Here is a 26,726-nt window from a genome sequence, read left to right on the forward strand (position 1 = left end):
GTAGACGGGTAGCTTTTATAATATCTTTCGTCGTTTCTGGCTATTATGCTGATTTTAAAAATATATTTGCAAAAAAAAGTAAAATACCTATTTTTTGTAAAGTTTAATGTCATTTTCTAGGTGTACCAGTGTTTAGACGAGTAATTTTAACTATTTCTGGAACCAACATAATGACTGTTTAGGCCCTGACATGTAACATCATAATGGCACGTATATCCGATAAACAGATACTGTTATTAAAAAAATACATTGTAATGCTTACAATATTATGTTGATTCTTCTATTGTACTTCAATAGAGACAAGTGAAATAAACGTAGTAAGTTTTATATCTAACACTTAAGCATAGATAATATAAAATACTATGATCGGAAACGAACTCTTCTAAGCCAATAATCAAATATTGACCACTTATTAAATATTAACTAGCACAAGGGTTAGTATAACAAATATTATTTTGATCAAGTTTCTACATTATTATGTGGTCAAGCTGTTTAACGACCACCAACTGTTTGTTATTGCATAATTTAGCTTAAACACAAATCCAATATTCCAAAGGTCATATTTTATTCAAACTGTATAAATACATATGTTTAACTAGCTTTATTGAATGTGTTTCAGACAGGGGTTATTTGTTTGCTAACATTTAGTTGTAACATGTACAGTAACTACGTAATCTAGACCTTTTATTTGTAGTAGTTTAGAAAATAAGCAAAATAAATTAACTGAAACTTGATTTATTACAATGCATACAGCATCACATATCACTCATTCATCGAATTGCACTTCAGTATTGGAATTGTTGCCTTGGGCACAGCGAGTGCAGGCCTCTTCCAATCGATTCTCGTACAAGAGAGTGAAGCAATAAGAACCTTAAATAAAGTCCAATGTAAAGAACATTGTAAACTACTCTTTAACAAACAAATATTTTACGTTACCATACTTATATCTAAATGAAGTAATAACCCAAACAATAAGACTGGATCCTGTCAAACGAATGTAAACCCATAACTACAACACTAGAAGTAAAAATTACTTAAATCAAACCTTAAAAAAATCTGGATCAAAAAGAGAGAATTCCAAAATATAGAGGAATAAAAGTATACAACTATTTCCAAACCAGCTTAAAAATATTCTAAATAACAGACAATTCTCCACTCAACTTAAAGATTATCTCCTAGAACGCCCCTTCTACATCTTGAACATATTGAATATGAGACAGTAAAACAACCCATAAACCTAAAAACAAAGACGAAATTAAAGAAAAAGATTACGTCTCTTCAAATCTGGATGACTGGAGGGGAAAAACAAAAGTAAGCAGTAAGTATGGGTTTTATACTTTAATTGAAATCTCGTTTTGTATAGACAAACGCTCATGACGGAACAAAGCTATGCTGTTTGACTTCCGTCGACACCTGATATGAGTTAAAGTTATCTGATAATATATGAGCAATGTGCAAAGAGCGGCGAGAACTAATTTGGTTGAACATCTGTTGAACACTGCGTGTGATATTAGGGTGTAAGAATGGTGGAATACGAATGCGTATTAGGCGTTACAATTCTCATTAGGCAAATACTTGGCTCTTCTTGTTGCGTTAGAAAGATATTCCACTACGTGATTTTAAATCCAACCATTGTATATTGAAAAGATTTGATTTATACTCCTAGCATTATATATTATTTAGTAACTTCATAGCTCAGATTTTGATCAATCTTATTCATTAAAGTATAAGACGCGTATGAGAATAAGTTGGTAGCTTTTGTAAATAAAAACAAAACATAATACTTTTTGTGATAATCATGGTGGTTTTATAAAGGAAACTAATAATTTAATTTATCAAACTCATGCAGTAAATAATGTTAATAATATATATTTTTAAATGACATGTAAATCTAGTTCGGGTTGGGAAAGTTTTGACAAAAGTTGCAATTCTGGTTTCAATAAAACTCAAAACAAACTTGTTGGCTTGAGTTGATGAGATGCTCTGAAGTAATCGTGTCTTATATTTGTCATCATCATGGAACCACAAGGTATGTTTAAAATACATGGCTTATAAATGGGGATGATACATATTTATTTGTTTTTATTATAAACTACTTGTATTGTAAAAGTATTATTATTATTATTTATAGATATAAAGTATTCTTAACTCTTTCAGAATCATTGTGTTGAAAATTCAAATTTATCCAAACTAATCAAAAATATATCCCTAAGGCAGTTCTTTCTGGCTACTAAGCTTATTAACATAGGCTATAAAAGTAGTTTCATTTAGGCCCCAAAAATCATATTCTAATAGGTCTGTGTTCTATGCATTTCTGATCACCTCTCTCAGGCCGAATGCTTTTAATAAAGAAACAAGTAAAAACAAAGGTTACACTAATCTTTAGAAATATATTTTTTTTAATAGTTCGTAGTATCGTTAATTGTTTCATCGTTACTTCATAAGGGCATTCCAAATTTGAGTGTTCTCTCATTTTTAGCGAATTTCCCTATAAGTAGCTATTACCGTAGGTGGTACGGTAAGACCTAGACCCGGGACCGATTTACTCTTTTCATTTTGATGTCCCCAGAGGCCAAAAACACTATTCGTTCAATTTGTTATATATGTATATATATATATATATATATATAGACTTATATATATATATATGTCCGTGAACGCGATAACTTGAGTCATTTTTGTCCGATTTTGATGAAATTTGGTTTAAAGGTGTAAAGCAGGATAAACTTGAATGAGTTCGCAAACCAGCACGATCGGACCATGGGAACGGGGTTTTACGGGGGGTTTTATAGGGTAAAAATTGGTTTTTCTCACTTTTGACCCTCAAAACACAAAATTCCCCAATTTCTCTTTAGACCTTTTTAAAGAGCTTAAAAAAACAAATAATTTAGTATATAAAAGTATTTTTGTTCGATTATAAGTAACGGAGAAAATTAAAAAAATTGTAAATTTAAAATTCCTGTGTTATTCTTATGGAGAATATTGTCAAATGTTGTAGTTTGCTTGTTTATGAATATATTTTGATCAAACTTGGCAAATTTATTTATTTTGTACTAAGCTATCAATATTTTACTCAAAAACACACTTTATTAGTTTCCTTGTAGCAGCAAACCTAGGTACTCGTTAAACCTAATGTTATTAAAATATATTTAACTGAAAATCAATTCAGACAAATGGAAATTCGCTTAGTCGGCAGGTTTGCTGCGGCGGGGGTATACTTTATAACATATGACTCAGCCTTCTACGACAGCTTCGTCGTATTTCTACCCTTACGTATCGGTGCCAAACTGATCAACTTCCTACAGTTAAAACCCAACTCGTTTTTCCTTAGACAGCTTGGCCACACTTCCATTGTTACTTTTATCTAAATGTGATTCACAGTAAAACCTGAGTTAATTACGAATTTTTAAAAATATTTAGAAAATTATATCCAACCTCTAAAGTTTGCATTAATATTCCCCTGATGATATTGTCGAGGGCTATTTTAAAACGTCAGGTTATGAGGGTAAAATTAATCTATACTTTTGATTTTTATATTTGAATCACAGTCTACGAAAAAGCCATACAATATATTTTAAGCCTAGTGTAAGAGCAACCCTGGTTTTTTTCCAAGCACAGGATAATATCGTAACTATTGAATAATTCTGAAAATGAATACATGACCAAATAAGAAATTGAATTAATTTATTCCATTAGTACTGCAATACTTTTAATCATTTATACCATAGAAGACGTTTGTACGCCAAATAAAGATTCCACTAAATAATCAATATAGCATTTGGTGCATAATTTTCACAACCATAATGGCTCATGTATAAAAAACGATTGATGTAAGAAAATAATATAAGAAATAATTTTACTCCGGAGTTCCTAAAAGATTGTGTATTGTGGAGCAAACCCAAACCATTATTTATAACAAGTTGGTCGATGACAGCCGATTATACAATACCATTCGTTGTCCGTTAGTTACTTGGAAAAGTGTGTGTTCTGTGGAAAAGTAATGGCGAATTTAACGTTGGACAGTTTAACAATTTAAATTTAACAAAGAAATGTAAAATTCCTAATTAGGTATGAACAACCCTGTACACGTTTTTGTTACAAAACAATATGGTGGTGTGAGAAATGCACTCGTACATCTTATACATCAAATCAAATAATAATTGAATAATGAAAATATTTCATATACAATTATGCAACAATCATTAAATATAAATTTCTAAATATGAAAATGCAATTTAAGGACCACATTATCAAACTAACTGCATTGGAAATATACTTACAGCATTTTTTTTTTTTTTTTTTTTTTTTTGTAATTAAACGTTGGTCCTATAAAACTTATTCATTCCTTTGAAAACATCGAATTAAACTTTACTGAATAAAACCATAAATCGTAATATCTTAAGAGCCATAATCAGAAAAAAGGCCACAATTTACCTACTTACAATAAATTACATTTTGGTGGAAGAGACTATTGGTTGGGGGTAATTTTCAATAAGTCCTTCTGATTTTACATTTCTTTGACATGAAGAAATTGATTTATTAAGTGAAATCATACAAATAAGTAAGAAGTACTGTGAAGTTGAATATTAACATCCATTCGACGGTATTTTGCATGATTGGCTTTTTGAATTCATATTTTTTAGATTTACTCAATATTGTTTACTCTTACTGTAGCCAACAAATATGCAATTTAGCATTAGCCTGTATGTTACTCATGAGATTTAGACCTTGGAGGTTTTTAATGGTTCAACTAACATTTGGTGATTAAAATAAATTAACTCAATGATATTACAATCTACCATAGACATTCTGTATGTTGACAGACCTGATTGCTGCACAAAAGATCCATTTTATTATAAATACATTTGAAATATAACATAGTTTTTGACAAAAGCATCTGTTTGTTATCAATTATGTGATCATAATGGATATGACATCCTAATAAACAAGTAATAAACCAATAAAAAAACTATTTTCGGTAAGATGAGCTGCTACAGTAAACAGTCTGTCGTTAAAATAAATTGAATAATAATCGCGACAGATGTTACGTAAAATTTAAGGACAGACAGTTCAATTACTTAAAGCCATTTGGTTTTGACACATTTATAACCAAACGTTCAGAAATACTTTTTCTTGATTTGACAGATATCAAAACGATCCAGTAATAATGGGTGTCCATTGTCCAAGGCTATATTTTAAATGTTATTATTGCAACCTACTTCTTTATATTAAAACAATTTATATTTCTATTTTATATTAAACTATATTAAAGTTTATTTGCAGTTTTTGGGGTATCATCGAAGCTATCAATATGAATTTATTTTGTTTGAAGATTAATTTATTTATCTCCAATTCTACAATTGTAGGGTTCTCGATTTATTATTTAAATGAATGTAATTATTTTTTTTATCAAAGCCTTCTATTAAAAATATATTCTGTCAATAGAAAAAAAAATATTTAAATCTATAGTTGGAGATGTACTGTTTCAAATATCTATCAAATACCGGCATTCCAACGCATCTTATACGTTACAAATTTGATATTCTACATTTTTAACCATTTCCAATTTTTAATAACCGCAATAGCAAAAGCAATAAGTTACACTTATTAGTTTCAGCACTAATATAAATTTTTTATCTGGTTCCGGTTAGATTTTATAACAACGAAAGATTTATACAACAAAATATCTATTCCGATTGTTTTTTATTTCGTTCATGGCTGCATTTTATCACATTCCAAACTACAAATTGTTATTCAGTACTGTTATAGACCAAAGTTTGTCCCAATGCTAAACTTACAGTTCATGTTGCCTCTAGTTACCAGACCTAAGGACCAGTAATGTTGTGGTGACAACTTTCGAGAACTCAATTTGGCAATGTGGCAGTTAGCGCTGTAGTGGGTGTTATAACATGTGACGTTTTTATTACTTTAATTTCATAGTTTAACCGCGTTAAAACTGAAAACAACGCACACACATTAGAATCATTATAAGTGCATTTTTTTCTCTTTTTTGTGACAATCGTTAAGGAAAATTTGATTATACTCCTCTGGTTCTTCACAAAAATAAATATATTTCACAAATTGGCTCAGCACATGAAAATGGTTGTTAGAATTATACAATCAAGAGTTTTTTGTATAAGTACATAGGAATTCCATAGTTTTTAAGCATATATTCATAATAGCCTAAATCGTAGTGAAAATCTACAAGCTAAACGATCTAGTTTTGTTTTTGTTTTAAGTACATTGGAATGATTATAAATTTTTAATCATTGGATCAATACATAACTTGTATAAAGCATGCTGTATTCGTAAGGAAGTGTGTGAAGAAATTAAATGTGCAAAGTTTTAGAATTGAAACAGTACAATTAACGAGAACATATGAACAAGAAAATTGTCAACAACATTTTAACGGTTCTTATTTAAATATAACACATGTAATTTACTAAATATATTATCACTGGATTGCTTGTAAAGATAATATACTGTGTTAGCATGTGAAGCTTATACAAGAGTTATTGGCAATATCCTTACATGTATCTTCATTACCAATATCCGTACAATATAGAACTTAGCTAGCGTAGCAACAAAATTAGTCTCAACACATACGATTCATCCCATAATTGTTTTGAGTTAAATTAATATTTAATTGTATGCTGATAACGGATTGAAAATATGTTTTAAACACGGCTGAAACATTAAAAACTGTTGTCGAGAAATCTTTATAAAATGCCTTATCTAGAACTCTCTTTAATTTCTCTGATGGAGGAGTAGGCCTAGTATATATTTTTTTACATTCACGGTACTTCAAGATTGCATAAACATTTTATTATTGCTAATTTAAACGTCATTTTAAAATTCTTATATAATTTACAATAAAAATACCACACAAACATTAAGGTGTTGTATGGGATCCTAATTGTCAAATTAAAATTTAAACTTTTTACCAAGCCAAAAGTTCAATGAGCATTCGTAGCTTAATTTTTAGGTTACAGAATTCCACTAAAGGTATTAAATATAGTCTATCAAAAATATTCCAAAACCATATCAGTAGCGAATGATTGAACTTTATTCCATATCCAAGTTGCTGGTTATTCAGATGAAGGATATCTGCACCTGACGTCTGGACAATAATGCTTGGTCCAACTGAGTTATGGACTCAGGGTGGGAAATACTTTTAGAGTAAGGCTTCGTGTATTAACATTGGTCTTTATAAACAAACTGAGCTTTATCTTATACTTATATCAAAAACCTGTCTATTAGGTTACTATATATTACTTATAACGATTAATTACATAGTTTTGTATATGGTATTAACGCTAAACCATGGCTAAAAGTAGTTCCATTCATTTTGTTTTTTTTATTGGAAATTTGTATGAGCAGTTGTTAAAAACCACCTCCCTTGGATATTTTAATCTTTTTTCAAATTTAGCTAATTTCTTACTCGGTTACTATTAGTTTGTAATAGCTTTAAGGCCATTAAACCCAGGCTAGATTTTAATTTTCGATCAAGGGATTTTAATTATATGGATCAACGTATTTCATAATAAAATTATGGTTTACAGTATTAGGAAAACTATTTGCAGCACTACAAGGTTTAGCACGGTCTATTTTATAGCTCGCTAACGTTTGAAATCATTCCTAACACGCTCAATAGAGACATGACTACCTATTTAAACAATGGAACAGTACCAAACAGTATGCATTACAGATTTATACATTGTTATAGGGAAATAAAATAGTTTAATTTCAACTGTCTTTTTGTCTATGTAATTTTATGGCTAAGGATTTGTCTTTAAACAACTAATGTTTATGACATTAAACCCAAATTCTAAAAGGTGGTATTTTATTTGCAGGATTTGTATAATAATTAAAGCTTCTAGGAACACTTGAATTCTTAGTATTGTCTTACAAGGGATTAAATGTATTTTAATGACGGCTGGATATTAATTTCTTAACAGAAGAACCATACAATACAAAGCTTCCAATTGAGGGATTGTTTTTGAATACAACGAATCACTAAATGATAATAAAAGTGGCATTTGCCAAAATTTTTCTTTTGAGTAAAATAATATTTACAGACACTTTTACATAATAAAAATGTACATATTAGTTAATTAATTACCTATTATCTCAGCAGTTATCTGCAATGGATTGTTTAAATAAAAACATGGTATTGTTTCACAAAAATGAATTTTTAGTTTATAGATTTTAGATATCATCTGGTCAAAAGAAGCTAATAATAATAATAATAATAATAATAATAATAATAATAATAATAATAATAATAATAATAATAATAATAAAGATTTACAAGATTTTTTGGGGGAACCACACCATTGTGGGTTACCAAACCTTGTGGTTACATAACATTTCATTGGGTCAATATACAAAAATTAAAAAGTTCCGTTCGCCATAAGGATAATTGTAGATCATTGTTTAATTAAGACTTGGACTGTCGTCACCACATCATCATAAAGTTGAACATGGTAACTGGAGGCAACTTGCAACTTAGTAATCAATAATTTAATCAATGTTAAGTCTGTTATTGTCGTGGGAGATAATATACTTGAAATTGAAATTGAAGGCTCAAAACAAAAAATGTTTAGATATAGAATCAAAATATTTTCTGAAGATTTCTTCATAGATTTGTAATAACCAACTGCCTTAAATAACACTAATGTTTGGTTTAATATACAGGATACTGAAATATATTTCATAGTTATCAGTATGTTATGATGACACAAACCCAGTCTGCAATTTTACCAAGCAAGATAAATATAAGTAGGCCTATTACATTTAGTTATTTTTGCGTTTTATTAAGAATAAAAAAAATATTTATATAGTAGGCCTATTTAGGTTGGTTGTCTTGTGACGTGTATGTGATTCAATAATTCAAACTTCCCATTATATACTCTTAATAATTGTATAAAATAGTTGTAAACAAACTTGGTTTGTGGATTATTTCATTTATTTAGTTTACCTACCATCTTAACGCCGAGCATAAAAGTATTTTGTCGTTCAAAACAATGTAACAAAATACTAACACAATGTAATGAAGCAGTGTTTTGCGGTGCTTGTAGTCACAAAGAGAGTTTGAGTACTTATAAAACATAATACGTAAGTTTACCAAGCCACTTTGGAAGAATTACATGGCATATTTAATATAACGGGTACGAGAGCACTAATAATACAGAAGTCAATCTTATAAACCTTATTCCAAGATATCTTTTGGTGCTTCTTACACTGAATTTATATTTGTAGGATTTCAATTCACAAATATAACCTGCTTGTGTCAAAGTAAAATTCAACTATTTAAAAGGTTGATTGAAGTCAAATTCCTATTAAAATTAAATTACTGTATATTGCGTTTTATATAATTACATTTGTTGGGTTATGAATAGGTAAATAATATCAAATCTTTTTAGCACTGATTCCTACCTGCAACTTAATGTGATTGACTTTTTATTCAGTAAATAAAACATTTTTCTTTTTGCAGAATTTGTGTATTTAATGAGTTTTCTAGATGCTATGAATGCTATACTTAAGCCTCTTTTCAAGGCTTTTCAGGCTTTTCGCAAAATGAATTTGTTCATTACAGCCCGTTGTAGGATTATATAATTCAATTTAAACGTAATTTATTAATATTTTAGAATATATATTTTAATTCTAAGAAGCTACCGATTGATGACTTCTTTAAACGATTAAGTCATCGGAATAAAAAGTAAAAATAACTAAAACCCTTATAATAAATATAGTTTTTAACATTATTAGTCAAAATGTGAAATTCAGCCAATACTTAAATCTAACAGAGATAACAAAGGGATTGGATAAAGTGTCAAAATTAACTTATTAGGACAGAAAACTTGTTTTTCACGTCGGAAGGTTCAGCAATTTGGCACCAAAATGTCAGGCTAGAAATACGAGAAGCCCATAGTAAAGGGGTATGCAATAAATTATAGCGAAGGGAGAACACTTCATCCAATGAAACACTTTGAAAAATTAAAGATTTATAAAAAATGAGTTTCATGATAAAAACTTGATTTTAAAAGTGAAAGCTATGTTTTTATTGTATACCTAAGTTAATATACTTAGTATGGATTTTAAAAAACATTTTTTCCTTAACCATAATAGTCCTGCAAATCTTATACACCCAATTACCTATTTAATGTAGTATTAAATGCATATCTGTAAAATCCGGGGTTAAAATAAGATTAACTCCATCACTAATGCATTATTCAACAAATAAATAATTTAAGCAAATCTGTGGCAGCAATAGACGTTGAATTGAGCTTTCACTTGTCAACTTGTTATAAATAATTGTGTGCTGACAATAGAAGCCCTATTTTGTTGATATTTATAGATTTTTGTGAGTAAATTTTAAAGTGTATATACACATTAAATATTTAGATACTCCTTTTGACTTCAGACGATGACAGTGGTTTAACTAAACTAATTAAAATTTCATTGTGAACTGTTTTGAATGCACTTCAAATGTTGTATTTGCTAAGTATGAAAGTCACTGTCCGAAATAACAAAATACCAAATTAAAATTTTTAATGGTAATTTGATATCAACATAATGTTACACAAAGACTTATTTATGCACACCAATAAATTGGCATTGTTGTTAACCAAGAGTTAATTATAGCAGTGCTCTTTGAATCAAAAATATTTTTTTTAGCTAATCCGTTACAAAATCCTGCATATATTAAAATGTACTTTTGACTAAAATATACTTAGCCATACTGCAGAAAAGACAGGCGTTTTTAATGCATGCATAGCGGGTCTAAAATAGAATTTTTACTCCCTATCCTTTCTAGTTTCAAGGAAGTAAAAATCAGTAAGTTTTATTAGGTATGTTTTTAGCCTATTGTTGTCGATCATTCTACGTATTTATGGTATAATGTACTGTAACACAATCGTAATAGACGAAATGATAGAATCACTTACTAAACAGCTGTTTATTTACATGATCAGATTTGAACACAAGCTGAAAGTCGTTTTGAGAGGTTATCTTTGCATAAACATTATTTCTTTGTCTAGCTTTGTTTGTTAATTAATTATACAATATGACAAATAATATTGTTCACCTCACGGGCAAAAGGTGTTTTTTTAACCCTCACTCATTTTCCGACCTCGGCTTCACCTCGATCGTAAAACTTGACCTCGGGTCAAAAAGTTTCACTTTAGGCCTTAATGATGAATACTATTTTATCACCCAAAGTCTAAATAAACTTCAACTTAAGTAACACAAAAATGGACAATGGTTCCAAAATAAGGACACATTAAGCGGCACATGCTGTGATTATATGACGTTTAAACGGGCATACATTTTATTTTAGTTATGTGTCAATGGCATGAACGTTTGATGATCGATTCTCTAGAAGGTCAGTTAATTTACATGATACCAAACAGTGTCGTTGACATGAGTGATTAATGGTACAATTTGACATTGTGTGTCATTGATAGTTAGAGGATGTTGAAATGTGTTTAATTTTTCTATAGGATGTGTTTAACAAGCTTTTTCTTAACAAATATTTTATGCCAGTTGTATTTGAGTGTAAAGTATTTTTGAAACTTTGTTAAAGATAACGTGATATATAATTTTAACAGTTTTCGTAGATCGTGTATGGTAAATTTACGATTATTTTTATTTGTACGTTTCAATGTATAAGATATCTAACGAAGCCATGCCTATCTTGTTTGTTTTATGTTGAGTAAGTTTATAATGATATTTTTTCTTGAGAAAAGTCATTATCTTTTTAATGGCCCGCAATTAGGCACAGCTGTCCCTGATGATTGAGATGCTAATAAATTGGGTAGTGTTGCTTTTCCAAAAGTAGGCCTACTGAAATGGCGAAGAGTTTAGAAAAAGGGAAAATTGTTAATAACTTAACCGTTCTTACCCATGCGTAGGTTCATTATTTATTTACATTTACTTTATTTACATAAATGTTACCTTAAAGTATTCTGAAAAAATACAATTATTTTTAAGTACTCGGGCTTAAAACAATGACACGAGATGCGTTTAATGGATGAATTAGAAGCAAAAGGTGCTTTAAAATGCCATTCCAGCTTCACGATGAGTCTCGTATATCTTGACGATGGAGTTGACGTAGGCTGCGGTTCTCAGGTCAAGACCCAGATTGTACTGTTGCGCTGTTCTTTTGATTGCCTGAAAAGAAAATTTTGGCAAATAATTGCTGTACCATCGATTTAAACCATTGAAATCTACCAAAATTATTCTTGTAAAAATTATATTCAACTGAACTCTCTCTTAGGTGAACCTTGAGATTTTTGTTCTATTTTATATTCAATGTAATCAATGATTGGCAACATACAAACCCGTTTGATAGAAACCTAATTTTGGGAACCATATTATGTACACTTTCTTCACAATCTGTAGCAAATTGATTTTACCTCACATTTTGGACATTTCTTAGAAGTATTTGTATCCATAAAAACTATTAACGATACGAGGTATTTTAATCCCAATGTAAATGGTTGTGCCTTAGAATCCTTCCAAATTATTTCGTAATTAGTTCAACTGAATTACATAAGAAAAAGGTGATTATAAATATTACTAAGCAAGTTTGTTCGATTACAAATTTGTGTGGGGCTACCATATACATTTACTATTTTTTAATGAGAAAGTGGATGTCTTTCACCTAAGATTTTATGTTGGGCAGTGCATCAAATTAGAATTAACATCCAATGGTTTAATATATAGGTTAAGCGAACCATGATTATCTTACCTTTGCAGATCGCTCCATTGTGTAGTCCAGCCCGGAGTGGACAATGTCTTTCTCGGAAGCTCCCGCAATTCTTTGTTGGAAAGCATCTGAAGGAGTCACGGGGATCTTTCCTCCCTGAGCTCCAAACTTTCGCTCTAAAGACTCCTGGACGGATTCTGAAACGTAACACATTGTCTAAAGTTTCATACAAAATATAGCTGTGCATTTAAATTGTTTCTACACGAACCCCCGAGTGTACAAAAAATCTGTTAAATTATGTAAAACAAATAAAAATGGTATACCTAGCAGGTGGTAGTTGGACTCCCGCTCGTACTTGAAGGTAAGTCTACCGTAGGACACATGGTTGAGGTTCTTGAGCCACTCAAAGAAGGAGACAGTGACTCCACCAGCGTTGAGATAGAGGTCGGGGATGACGAGTTTGTTGTTCTTCTGAAGGATAGCGTCTGCTGCTGGCGTCGTGGGGCCGTTAGCGGCTTCGCCTATCACCTAAACATACATAATAACATACATTAATAAGTGTTGATTTCCATAGAAAACTACTCGATATTTCTTCATCTAGAGATGTGATTTTTAAAATATCCTAGTTTCCTAAGCTTGTGATAAGACGTATGGGAAAATTGGGGGGTCTTAATATTTTTGGGTTTGGTAAACATAAGGTGCATTTGTTCCTATTAGCAGGTATTATGGGTTTGGAAATGTAGGTCACAGCATATAATATTGTAGATGGTATAGTAGATGCCTTACTAGCAAGGAGGGTGTATATTTTACCTTTGGGCCAACCACTTTCTCATTTGTTCATCAACATACAGACAGTCCCTAAAAAAAATCAGTATTAAGAAAACTAAAAACTTTCTTTTTAGTTTTTTCTTCGTAGGTTATTTTTGTTTAATCACAAAACTTGCTCATTGTATATCAAACATGTGTCAAAGATCATTTCCAAGCAAACGGCAAGATGCACGTAGACATAAAAAGATTGTTATAATTGGTTTTTATAAAATTAGAAAAATAAATCATAATCCGAGTTTAAATCATCAATGTGACAATAACAATTACAGTGTAATTTTATTACTGGTATTCAACAGGGTGAGGTGATCATTAGGGAGTAACACTACAGTTGCATACAAATGATCTATTTTCATTTATCTACTTCACGCTCAGCGTCTGTCTCATTAAGAGTATTCCCTGTGTAACCCAAGCGAGGATAACAATAACTAAAGCATGTCTGACCTTGGCCTTGATCTTATGCGCGTTATCTTTAGTGATGACCTTCTCCAAAGCCGCTGGAATAAAGATGTCGCACTCCTCGTACATCAGACTCTCACCTCCGTACGGTTTTGCTGAGGGAAACCCTTTGATTGTGCCGTAGTTGATCCTGTAGTCTTCTAGAGCCTAGAATATATAGTTATCATATAAAATTATACTACAAGGGGACCCTACTTTAGCGGACCTTACCAAAAAACTAGCTATTTAGAATAAACTTGTTTTTATTTTACTATTCAAACTGCTTTTTAAATTTTTTTGGGGGGGGGCGATTTTTTATACCCATTGAAAGAGTCTGGTAAAACACAGTTAAACCATGTTTTCCACAAATACTTTTAATTTGTATTTTAATTTTTTTCTATAGTTTATCTTGAGTGTCAAATATGATGATGGAGTGCTTCAAAGGAATTTGATTTTTTTTCCTATAGCACCCATCCCATTATATGTACGTATTGTACATCAATTCTGTGGTTTGATAATTCCATAACTTCAAATCTGTTTCTTACCTTAGGGTCGATTCCTTCAGGGTTGAATATTGAGCCATTATACTCCATGACTCCAATACACCTGGCGCCAGCTCGGTGGAGGTATCTCATAGTGTGAAGACCTACGTTACCGAATCCCTGTACAGAAATCAAGTTGGTAAGATGAATCCTTAGAAGAATGTTATTAAACAACAGTTAGTTTTTTAGGAGAAATATAAGCAATATTCCATACCCAGCTTTTTTAAGACCAACGCTGGGATATTTCATGAGATAATATACTCTTTGTATTTTTCTTCTGGTTAAAATTTGCCGGTGGCGCAAAAATATGTTTTTCAATTTTTTTCTAGACAGCTTGCTGTATATTTTTAGCAAATGATAAAGAACTATTCAATTCTAACACCGTTTTTGGAAACTGAAATAGACATCCTGTGTAGTTGATTTACCAGAGGATTAATCAATTGATAAATAATCCACTTACAGGTGTGTTATTGACTAAATTTGAGTAAATTTTACCCTTCAGTTTTGTGACTGAGATAGGTAATGTTAATTAATTTTTTATCAGGTGCTTTACAATAAACTAGCTTACTTACTTACTTACTTACTTACTCCCTCGACGTCGTTGACCAGCTCTTCCTGGATAGACTGAGTCAAATAAAAATAATAATAATATATATATACATATTTACAAGTTTGGCGGCAGGTTAGACGCAAATTACCCACGAAGCTGTTAGAAGCTGTTACCCACGGGCCCCACCCCGTTTTACTACATAAGTATTAATAAAACTATTGATTGGTTAAGTTAAGCTGAAATAAACAAAACAGAATACAGTAATGGTAATACAAACAAATAATAGCAGCTGAGGTATTTTTAACATTAGGTAAATGGAAAGTTCTCTTTGGAAAGCAATTACGACTTCATATGAAATAATATGGCAATTTATGAAATAATGGATAGTTTTGCGCAAGGTTTCTCGTCATGACGAACATTTTAAGTATATGGTTTATGTCACTTGTAGTTTTCTCAAACGCTCATGGGTACTTTTGGCTTGATATAAAGATAGTGCTTGCAGATTTACTGGCTAAAGATTTGGCTTATTCTACAATTCCACATTAATAAGAAATGTATAAGTTTATTTATTTATTAGGTTTTTCATTTGGGTACTTAAATAGTCCCGTTTACCTAGAAAACATGTAATTTATTAAACAACAATCGTTGGAACAACATCATTGTTTTCCTCAAAGCTCACAAATATTACCTGTACAATGAAGGTTTTCCCCGCCCAGCCGGGGCTAAGTCCGATGGTCTTCATGTATGAGGCATCATTGATGAAGTTCTGGATACCATGGAACACTCCACGTCCTGTGGCGGATACTCGTCCATGGATACCTCCCTGGTTGATGGGCTTGCCCGTTACACAACCGTGGGAGTTGATGTCTTGATAGCCTGGGAAATGTTTGGAATTCTTGCATTTTTTAGTCATCATAAGCAGGATATTGTCAATGTATTATATTTATCATTGTTTAGGACTAGGTTTTCTCACTGTCATTCTCAATACCCGTTAAATGTTAGGTTAAATGATGTACCTATTGATTAAACAATACAAAAGGGGACCAAGCCTTCATTGATTGACGAATTAGGGCTTTCTCTTCACAAGAGAACAGAGCAGTAAGGTACAGAGGAAGCATTCAACGGTACAGCTTTAGTCGGTGGTGTTTAGGGCAAAGTCCAAAACCACCCCATCACCGTCATTTACTGCAACGCTCACGGTGGAGAAAGACACTGTGCCCTGTGCAATAGTAATTTCCGCATAGTTAATACTCGGGTTCTTAACTGCTCACCAACAGTATTTTCCTACACTACATAGCCTGCTAGAGCTGAATGTGCAAGGTTATCTTATAAGCAAGTTTGTTTTCCTTTCCTCGGAACCTTACTGCTCTGTGATAATAGGTACCAAGAGCTTAAAGAATCTTAAAGAATACAACATAAGCTGCCATAATCAATGTCCACGGTAACAGCTGATTGGGGAGGTTTTGTTACTTACCGATGGTCTTAGCGTAAGTGTCAGCAATCCAGGACATTTCCCGCTCTCCCGTTCCCATGTCTGGAGCAGGGACGTCAACTCCCGGTCCTGAAATATAATTTATAAATAAATAAAGGTTACCTTACGTATAACAGTATACTATACATACATTCATGTTATACATCTAATAGAAATATGTCTTTAGGTACTACAGTACCAAAATTAGCAACATTGCCATCAAACAATCTTGTAATACCCAAATTATAACAAATGGGTAACAAATATTACCCAAATTGGGTTGCTGCAAATCTCATTAATTCCTTGTTGTTATCCAAGCCAAAATCAGTGTTCGTAGATATTTTATGTAATTTATGGTTAAGATAACAAATACCAAGCGATATCTTTAGTAGCTCATAAGTGATCCGGCCTATTGAACATTGTCCAGTATAGTAGTTGCTTATCAATCTGTTCTTGTGCTATGCAGCACACTTAGGGAACTTTGGAGTGTCTTTTGTTTACAGGCACATGACATTGTGAATAGGTTTATTACTTGTCACTAATCTGGCAAATATGATAAGATTTAGTGTAATCCAATGTGTAGTACTCAAGTATGATACATTTCATTAATCTTTTAAGAGGAGGAAAAATCTCTTATTCTTATTTACAAATTTAAAACATCAATTCAACGATTGTATAAACGGCAGTTTGTACAATTATAATATATCATTCAATTTTGGATAGTTGTATTTTTAATTAGGCCATTTCATTGGGGATTGGCAGAACTTGAACTCAGGACCCCTAGGACCGAATTCCCACGTTCTACCACTATACCAGCTCCCATAACATGGATATTGACTTTGGCAGTCCATCAATTGAGATAAATTGTTGTATTTGTTTTATTAAACAAACCTCTTTGATTTAGTAAATCAAAAATTTTTTTAAAAGATATCAGATTCTAAAATAAGATGTCCATTCTGTTTTTATTGCTTAAAGACATTTGGCGTATTCGACATCAGTAATTTATACAAGCACACTCTATCGTTAATTAATATTAACTACTTTATTTACCTCATAAAACTGGCATCGAAATTTCTTATTCCACGGAATTGAAAATTCTAGTAAATCCATAGTCAAAATGTATTTACTATTAAAAAACTATCTAGCAATTTTTAGCTGTATTATTAAGAATATGTTATTTGAAGGATTATTGAATTCCAAATAATTATTCCTAAATATGATTTAATTATTTGTTTACCAAACGTTATTAAACTCTCACCTCTCAAAGGGGATTAACTTGATTTTTCTTTCAATATTTTACCCTTTAATTTAATCACTGGGGATGTCCCAAAGCGTTTTCCCAAACCACACCAATCTTAAACTAGGTCAAGACTGGTTCTGAGTAATATTCATCTGCAATGATGTATTTCTGCCCAAGGGAACAGGGTGGAGCCGCCACCAGTCATATCTCATGTGCGACCAACGCCTTGCATCATACATTATATATCACGGTACGGTGGACAGCTGGGAAAGGTGTTATGGTATTGCTGCCCAGTTTTAGGTATGAAACATTCTTTCTTGCAATGATAAACTGATTTTCTTTATGCCAACCTCCTAATTTTGTATATTTTTAGTAGTTATACAGGGTTGGGCAAGTATGGAACCTCCATCAACTACTTAATGGGTTGTGTCAGGAAAACCAAACTCTAGACTCCCTCTTTATGACGTAAAAGTGTATTTTTTAAACCTAATTTCATCCAAAACCCAAAATATGTTGTTTTGGTGGTTACTCACAAATTTTGAATGCAAATCCCCATGAAAAGCACCTAATTTTAAAGGTCATTAGTTTAAAACAAATTGGTCAAAACTAGAGGTCTCTATCTCAACCCGTTACGCAATTTTAAACATGGTATAATCTGGATGTCACAATACAAGTATATATTGGGTATAACACAACCTTACATGTTTCTTTCAAAGGTTATAAGATTCAAATCAAGTAAATAGTTTCTGAAAAAACCATAGTCCAAAGTAGCATAATAAATTGATAACGAGAAATCTTATCCCACTTGAAGTTAAATTGGGTAATTTTTTTAAAAGAATTAACAGTGATTTATTATGCTCGATATTCCAAAAATATAAACTAACACTATTTCTAGTTTAGCAATCTGAATTTTATACCACGATCTTCATTATAATAATTATAGTGCTATGATACGTTATCTAAACTGGCTAGACAGTATATATCTTTTGCTTGCAAACGCATTTAAAATAAACACAATTTAGTATCATGTTGTTTCATAACAAAACAATAAACTTTTTGAATCTAGTGAGAATTGTAAACATTTAATTCAATGCTAATTGTTTTTAAATTAAGTCTTTCTACATAATTGTAGTGTCATTCTTAAAATATTTTTTTAAGATTTTTCTATGTTTTTAACATACTACATACAGTGGTTGAGAAATAAACTGCAAATGTGTTCTAGCATTTCTAGTCACGATGAAATACAGTTCCATCACAACTCTTTGTTCGACTTTATTTCTGGAAGTATCACAGGATTTATGTTACCAATTCCAGCGTTCTGTGGTTCTGTCCCACATCTCAGATATAAACTAGGACAGCGCTGGATTGAGTGATTCACTCATTGTTCATCTCTGATGATAACACACAGAAATGATTGATCTTTAAATGTCAACTGATAAAGCGGAGAAGTTCAAATAAATAACTCAGATGTTTGAGATATTTTTCAGCCAAATACTCAGTTTTTGTTCAATATTGCCAATAAAGTGAGTATTTTTTTTTCAAGCTTACTATCTTCTCTTCTCTTTGCGGAGAGTGTACTAAAAAAAAATGGTGTAACATTGAATAAGATAAAACAACACAGACACCACACAGATCCAGTTATGTGTTTATTGTGGATTTTATTAGTTTTAGGCGATGATGCATATCTCCAACTAGTTAGTTTTTATTCGTCTAACACTGCGTCCCAAAATGTTTTCTGGTAAGAAAAATATATAATAGAGCTTTCAAAAATGTCATTCGACTATGTGAATATGTAAATAGACATGGTTCAAATAAAAAATTGTCTGATGTCGAAGAACGTTCATTTCATTGAAGAGTGTATCCGAAGGGTAGCGCCGAAACCTGCCTAAAGCTGCATTTATTATCGCCTTTTGGGTGATTATTAATGGCTTTAAAATATAACCATATGCACAGCCAGAGGTTATTATTCCTCCGTCAAGTAGAGACTGCAGATAATCTATTGCCTTTAAGATTTTGTAAATGAAGTTCACAAACAATATACAAACGATGAGGCGTGGTTTTTAATCACTACTATTTATTTCTAGAAGATATGATAGTGTTACTGACTTTTTTATGCAGTAGCATCAAAAATTCAAAACAAAGTTACTCTTCCCTATGAAAATATGGTCTCGTTGAGAGGTCCCGAAAGTAAAAATATTATGAGAGCAAATAGGTTCACAGAAATCTAGGATTTGCCCTCAAAAGAACCACCTTTATTAAATTTTGTAGGGTAGTGTTTGTAGCATTCAATATACAAATAACAAACGTAATTTTCTATTAAAATATAAATTCAAATTTGTAAGACAAAATTATTTTAATGAATTCAAATCTTAAATCTAAGAATTGAAAAAAAAAACTTTGAATCTTCATAGAATTTATGAACACTGTAGAATTGTCTTAAGCATTTTAACAATACAACAATGTCAAGCTAAAGAGGTTTACTACTGACCAATGAAGCCTTTCTTGGCAAGTTCCAGTGCAAAGCGGCGGGTGATTGTTTCAAGCTCCAGCTCACTGTAGTTCTTAGGGTTGATCTTGACCCCGGCCTTGGCTCCACCGAAGGGAACGTCCACACAGGCACACTTGAATGTCATCAGCGCAGACAAAGCCTTAACTTCATCCAGGTTCACGTCTTCCGAGTATCGGATTCCTGATAAATATTTACAGTTTTGAAATAATAATAAAAACACCATTTAGTCCTTTTCTTGACTGCGCCTAAACGAAGGAAGAAAATTGAAGGTCAAGACTAAACAAACCTTCTTTCGTCAGTTTCCCTCTTTCAAAAGATTTTTGGTCATACATAGCCCCGGGGCCGATTTACTCATTCATTTTGTGGCCTCCAGTTCTTATAAACCCCATCCGTTCCTATTCAAATATATGCATGAATTATATGCATAAATAAATATGCATATATTCGATCATAAACAGATGGTGTTTTTAACAACTGGGGGCCACAAAATGAATGAGTTATTTATAATATGAATGAATGAGTAATTTATGAAACAATTTATTCAAATATTTATAAGAATAAATGTATCCATTCTGTAGGCAATGTGCTTCCTTTAATTATCACAATAGTTCGCGTAAAAATGATCCTAATTTAAATATTTGTTTCTCTGTTATTTAAATAGATAATACATCTGAGAACAAGAAAATATTTAAGTAAAGATCCAATCAGGCAAATAAACTTTCACTTAGTCTTCAGGTTTGATGCGACGGGGGTATTTAATTTGTTCGACATGTCGTAAGATAGTTATAAAGCTAATCAGACCGTAAGACATAAGGACAGAGAGAAGGGTCGACAGAATCGCAGATTCACCAGAAAGACAGATAATGCAAGAAGATTAATTAAGGATGTGATTACAGTAATTAGAATGTTGCGATTAATTAATCACAATCCCTCACGAATCGTTTTGTAAAGTAATAAATAACGTTAAGCTACGATTTTGAGAGCACTTCAACGTAGTTTGACTATGGAATATATCTAAAGGATATTAGGCTTTTAGAATGTTCTCTGTAGATGTTCACTGTTGATCCAAAAGTGTTCTATGGTGTATAACAATAAGTGTTTTGCTAAAAGAAGCATATTTGAATTCTAAATAAGTCACAAAGCATTGATAATATTTTTTGGCATCTCAGGCCTAAGGTACGTAAAGTATAATGCTAAGATTATTGGAATATTTATTATCATTGTATACTGTAATCGACATTCAGGTGTGCAATTCCGTTATGTTTTGTATCAATGGTGAGGGTATAAACTTGATGACATGATTGGACCAATAAAAATTGTTGACAAAAAAGGAATGGGACTTAAAACTTAACTGGATTATAAACTAGGTTGGATTATTCTTAACACTAAACAAGCAAAAATTATTTTTCAATAATCCATGATACATATTTTATTTTTCAGGCTATTGGTTTCTTTAATACTTACATTATTAATCGTTAATAATTATTAGTTTTTTATTTTATAATACATAAGTAATTTGTTCTATTTTCACTTGGATATTACAATAATATACGGCAATTTTTGGTAATTTCTTAAAGTTTTTAGTTTAAAAAGTATTCAGTGCAGAAAGTTTACATGGGTTTGATTCTGTTCCTTGACATAGAATTTATTTTACGCATTTTCAATTATACAGAGGTTTTTTTTAAGTGTGCCACCATTGGGATCTAAGTAACTAATGATTTTACAGCAAACTTTAAATGGGGCATTCCCTTGTTTTTAAAGAGGTTCAAAAATAATTAAATGAAATTTTTGTAAATGGCCGCCATTTTCCAATATGGTGGTCAACTTTGAAATTTCTAACGGAACATCCTATATTTTATCATGTTTTCGGATAGAACATGCAATTTAAAAACTTTTTTATTCACGACATTTTTTCGATAAACCCACTCGTTTAGGAGTTACAGCCTATGGAAAAATGACTTCCGGGGTACATTTTACATCATGTATAGCTCCTAAACAAGTAGGTTTATAGCGAAAATGCGAGAAGTTAATAAGTCAAATAAGTCTAAAAATTCCATCCACATTCCATAAAGACCATAAAAATCATTAAAAATATTAATTCTATTATTTCAAAAATGGCGGCCATTTTCCAAAATGGTGGCAAACTTAAAAAGTGGAAAACTGTGTATTTTATGGCCTTTATGGAATGTGGATGCAATTTGAAGACTTATTTAACTTATTTACTCCTCGCATTTTCCCTATAAACCTACTTGTTTAGGAGCTACATGATGTAAAATGTACATTGGAAGTCATTGTTCCATAGGCTGTAACTCCTAAACGAGTGGGTGTATCGAAAACAGTCATGGATAAAAAATTTTTTAAATTGCATGTTCTATCCGAAAACATGATAAAATATAGGGTGTTCTATAAGAAATTTCAAAGTTGACCGCCATATTGGAAAATGGTGGCCATTTACAAAAATTTCATTTAATTATTTTTGAGCCTCTTTAGAAACAAGGGAATGTTCCCCATTTAAAGTTTGCTGTAAAATCATTAGTTACTGAGATCCCAATGGTGGCACACTTTAAAAAAACACCCTGTATACAGGGCGATTGAGTGTGCCAGCAGTTTTATTCGAAAACCATAAGAGATATCAAAAAAAATTAAATGGTAAGTCCCTTGGATTTTCTATTTAAAAAACTGTAGTCAAGTCAAAAAATTATTTAAGCCGCCATTTTTTCAATATGGCCGCCAACTTTGATTGTTCTTATAGAACACCCTGTATTTTATGATGTATTCCATTGGTAGAAAATGTAATTTTAAGACGATTTTATTCTTGTGATTTGTTTTCATAAACCTAACCGTTTCAAAGATAATAATGGTTTAAGTTGTGAAAATTTGAATGGTTTTCTAATAAAACAGCTAGCATGCTTGCATAGGCCTTTATCAAAACTCTTTCTCATGCAGAAATTTCAAAACTTTAATCATTATTATCTTTGAAACGGTTAAGTTTATGAAAAATATTACAAGAATAAAATCATCTTAAAATTACATTTTCTACCAGAATACATCATAAAATACAGGGTGTTCCATAAGAAAAATCATAGTTGGTGGCCATATTGGAAAAATGGCGGCTAAAATAATTTTTTTGACTTGACTCAAATTTTTTTTTATACAAAATCCAAGGGACTTACTATTTAACTTTTTTTGATATATCTTATAGTTTTCGAATAAAACGGCTGGCACACTTATATCAATCACCCTGTATAGAAACTAAAGTAATGTGAATCCTACTTCTGTAATGAGAGCACCCTGAATAACTTCATTTTTTCAGTTTTAACAGTTAAAACCCTGAATTTGTGTTTCAGTGTCTCAAATTCAAATCTTTCCTTGACTATTTTACAAAACACGGGGATCTAGAGACCAGCCTAATTAAAGAAATTGTATCTAGACCAAGAACAAAGAAGTGGAAGAGTGTAACCGTCTATTATGGAAAAGTTATATTTACTTCCAGTACAAAAACAAAAAGAATTACTTACCTCCCTTGGTAGGAGTTCTATGCGTGCTGTGCTGAGATCTATACCCTGTTATGATCTCATAGTCCCCGCTGTCCCTCCTGATGGGAAAACTGATCTCCAGGATATGATCACAAGTCTGCATCCCCAACAGGATTCCCTTCACCTTCTTCCTCTTCTCATCCGGAGGCTCTCGTCCCTTCATATCCTCCACCAGCTTATCCTCAGCGATGGAACACGCACGGTGGAAGAAATACTCCACCATGTCGAAGAATTGAGGATTTGCTGCGGTCGGGACATCTTTTAGCTTCTCAGGAATCGTGTGGCGGTAGCGGGCGTTTTGAGTCGCTGGGACAGTAAGGGTCAAAACCCTACCTAACTCTTGCCCTAACGGTAACTTACTCACTGTCTTTATTCCGAACATTTTACACACTGTAAAGTTACACACTAGCTTAGCAACTGACTTTCAAGAGGCGTTTTAAGGCGTGGTATCACGTGACAATCGCTGATAACAGCCGGTAAACACTTATCAGTGACATTGACACACACCGACTTATCTGTCACTTTACCCACACTTACCCGCACCTACTTCACTCGCAGTCGTACAAACATGCTTTTTAAACTAGCACTTTAGACAATGTTGTAACACAAACATTTGGATGTAACAGTATAATATTTAAACTCGTTCTCTCAACGATTAAGATATGATGCAGAATCGGTTTGAATAATTATCAATGTATGACGTATGTTCAAATTATTCTTACATCGAAATGTGTTATGTAACATCTAAGTTTACCGTGATCAATTGCTGCAGATTTATTAGATTTGTAACCATGACCTACATACACTATATACTTACTCATCCATTTGCTATGTGATACTTCGTATGTTTTTATTCTATCTAACAAGTTTGTAATGCTGTTACATTATTTAAATAATATCAGGTTAATTCAAATTATTTTAGATGTGGTGGTAAAATATTAAAAAATTATACTACAAGAATACTAAATCTTAGCCTGGATGATGGAAATATGTATTGAATAATCAGGATCAACATGAACATCCAACAACTATATTCTCTCGAATTTTATATAGAATTTTATTCTGTATTTTACAACAGCGGTCCACGCTAAAGTGAATACCTCTAATCGGAAACACAAATTCTTGAATTCTTTTAAATCAACATACCGTGATGTATATTTTGAATAAAATTACGTACCTGCAACATTTAACACAAATTATAGGCTGCATAGTGCATAAATGTGTTTAAAATTACATATTTTATAAATAAAACTTGTAATTTTGTATTAGCATTGACAATTGTTGCACAGGTAAGTGTAAGCACAACCCCCTATCGACTTTAACTTTTACCTTCGTGTTTTTTATTGGAATTTGATCATTCAGCTCATTACATTTTTCATTAAAGAATTACGTGCTTTAAAAAAAAAAAAAACTAGCTAAAATACTCATAATGAGAAATGTTTTTTTCATTGTTTTTCAGTTACACTTAACTTTAGTGATATTATAACATTAGTTACCGTAAGCAATGTAATGTTATTCAGGAAGAGTTAAGAACAACTAGAATAAAGGAGAAACATGGCTGCAAGAAAGTCAAACTTGTGCTTAACATTGCTATTAACCAATCTTCAAGCTACATGGAGTAGAAAATATTGTCTATATATAGAACGTCAAAAAGGAATAATTTAAACGTGTTTCTACCAACTTCGACAAAGTCCTTGTTTGATGAAATTTAAATGTGAATATCAACAGCACTGTGCCGTTTCAATAATACTTTTAAAAAAAAACTAACTATTTGCATCGTGTTGTTGACAACCTATCATGACTAAACAAAACGTGTGTATATAATTGATTATGCATCGCGATATTTTTCAGGTATCTCTTATAAATAGATTGCATTAATTTAGATTAAATAATTTAAAAACGCTGAGAACAAATTTGATTATAAACAAAGCTTCAATTTTCATTCTAAATATATACAGGGTGACAAAAAAGTCTGGAAACGGCTTGATATCTTTTTAACTAAATTCGTTAGAAAATGTAAACCTTTCACATCAACTTATATGTATGAAAACTACTTTTTGCAAGCGTTACTATTTTTGTACCTTCACCAGGGGACGGCCCATGAGGAGTAGGTACATAATCTTTAATGTAAGCATAGATTGATATGCACATCATTTAAAAGGTCTGGTCAAGTGGAGTTCATTGCCGGAAACCGCGTCAAAAAAGGTTCATCCGTTACAAAATGGCGGCAGTCCAAAGTTCTTGCAGAATATACCTGCACAGGCCTTAGTAACTGTAAATACTCGTAGTCAACATTAGCCGGGAAATCTGAAACCCGGTTAAATTTGTTTTTAAGATTGAATAAATTTAGTCTATGAGCTAGTTGACTTTAAAATACAATTTCAGCTCTTAAGCTAATTATATAGTGGTTTAAATTACCTTGTTACTGTCAAAACGATCCTTTGTAGTTAGTAGACTACAGCTGTTTCATGCTACGAATGGAGCACATCATCAGGTCAGAAGAATGTCAAGTAGTCTTCATATTCCTCGCAGTGGAGTTCGTCAAAAGTTTAATAATAAATAGAGAACAAAACACATAACACACGGAAACACGAAACATTTAATATTGGTCGACCAGACGACGGTAACAACACACGTGATACGGCGCCGGTAGAGGGTGAGTCGCGACTACATTGTAAACATTGTAAAACATTGTACCCTAGTTTTATAAATTTCATATTTCACAAGAAAATCTCAATCCCGTCTAGGCTTGAAGTACAGTTTTAAAATGTGAGTCTAGTTGTTTAGTTTACGCACTCATATTTACATGACAGCATACATTTTTAGGCTTAAGCTAATGTTTAATACGAGTATCTACCAATCCCAAGGCCTGTGCAGGTATATTCCACAAGAACTTTGAATAG

At 31.7% G+C, this 26,726-nt stretch overlaps 1 protein-coding gene across 1 annotated transcript; it reads right to left on the reverse strand.

Annotated features, from left to right (window-relative positions):
* Positions 1–11,894: 11,894 nt before the first annotated feature.
* On the reverse strand, positions 11,895–24,336 carry LOC128988700 (glutamate dehydrogenase, mitochondrial-like). The gene is made up of 9 exons (XM_054410254.1): positions 23,806–24,336; positions 20,267–20,467; positions 16,542–16,628; positions 15,756–15,943; positions 14,521–14,637; positions 13,982–14,143; positions 13,036–13,240; positions 12,755–12,909; positions 11,895–12,174 (listed from the first exon to the last, which is right to left on the reverse strand). Exons 1-9 carry the CDS (start codon positions 24,203–24,205, stop codon positions 12,058–12,060), a joined length of 1,632 nt encoding a protein of 543 aa, XP_054266229.1. The 5' UTR covers positions 24,206–24,336; the 3' UTR covers positions 11,895–12,057.
* Between the last annotated feature and the right edge of the window lie 2,390 nt (positions 24,337–26,726).

This window comes from Macrosteles quadrilineatus, unplaced genomic scaffold (genome assembly GCF_028750875.1).
Source record: "Macrosteles quadrilineatus isolate MER2022 unplaced genomic scaffold, UCM_ALF_1.0 Scaffold_3__2_contigs__length_128488019, whole genome shotgun sequence".
NCBI lineage: Eukaryota > Metazoa > Arthropoda > Insecta > Hemiptera > Cicadellidae > Macrosteles > Macrosteles quadrilineatus.

Coding starts and splice junctions, on each gene's coding strand:
- LOC128988700 (XM_054410254.1), bottom strand. CDS start 24,205: ATGTTCGGAATAAAGACAGTGAGTAAGTTACCGTTAGGGCAAGAGTTA. Junction 20,468..23,805: donor TAGAACTCCTACCAAGGGAG/GTAAGTAATTCT, acceptor AATATTTATCAG/GAATCCGATACTCGGAAGAC. Junction 15,944..16,541: donor CACTTACGCTAAGACCATCG/GTAAGTAACAAA, acceptor AACATTTCCCAG/GCTATCAAGACATCAACTCC.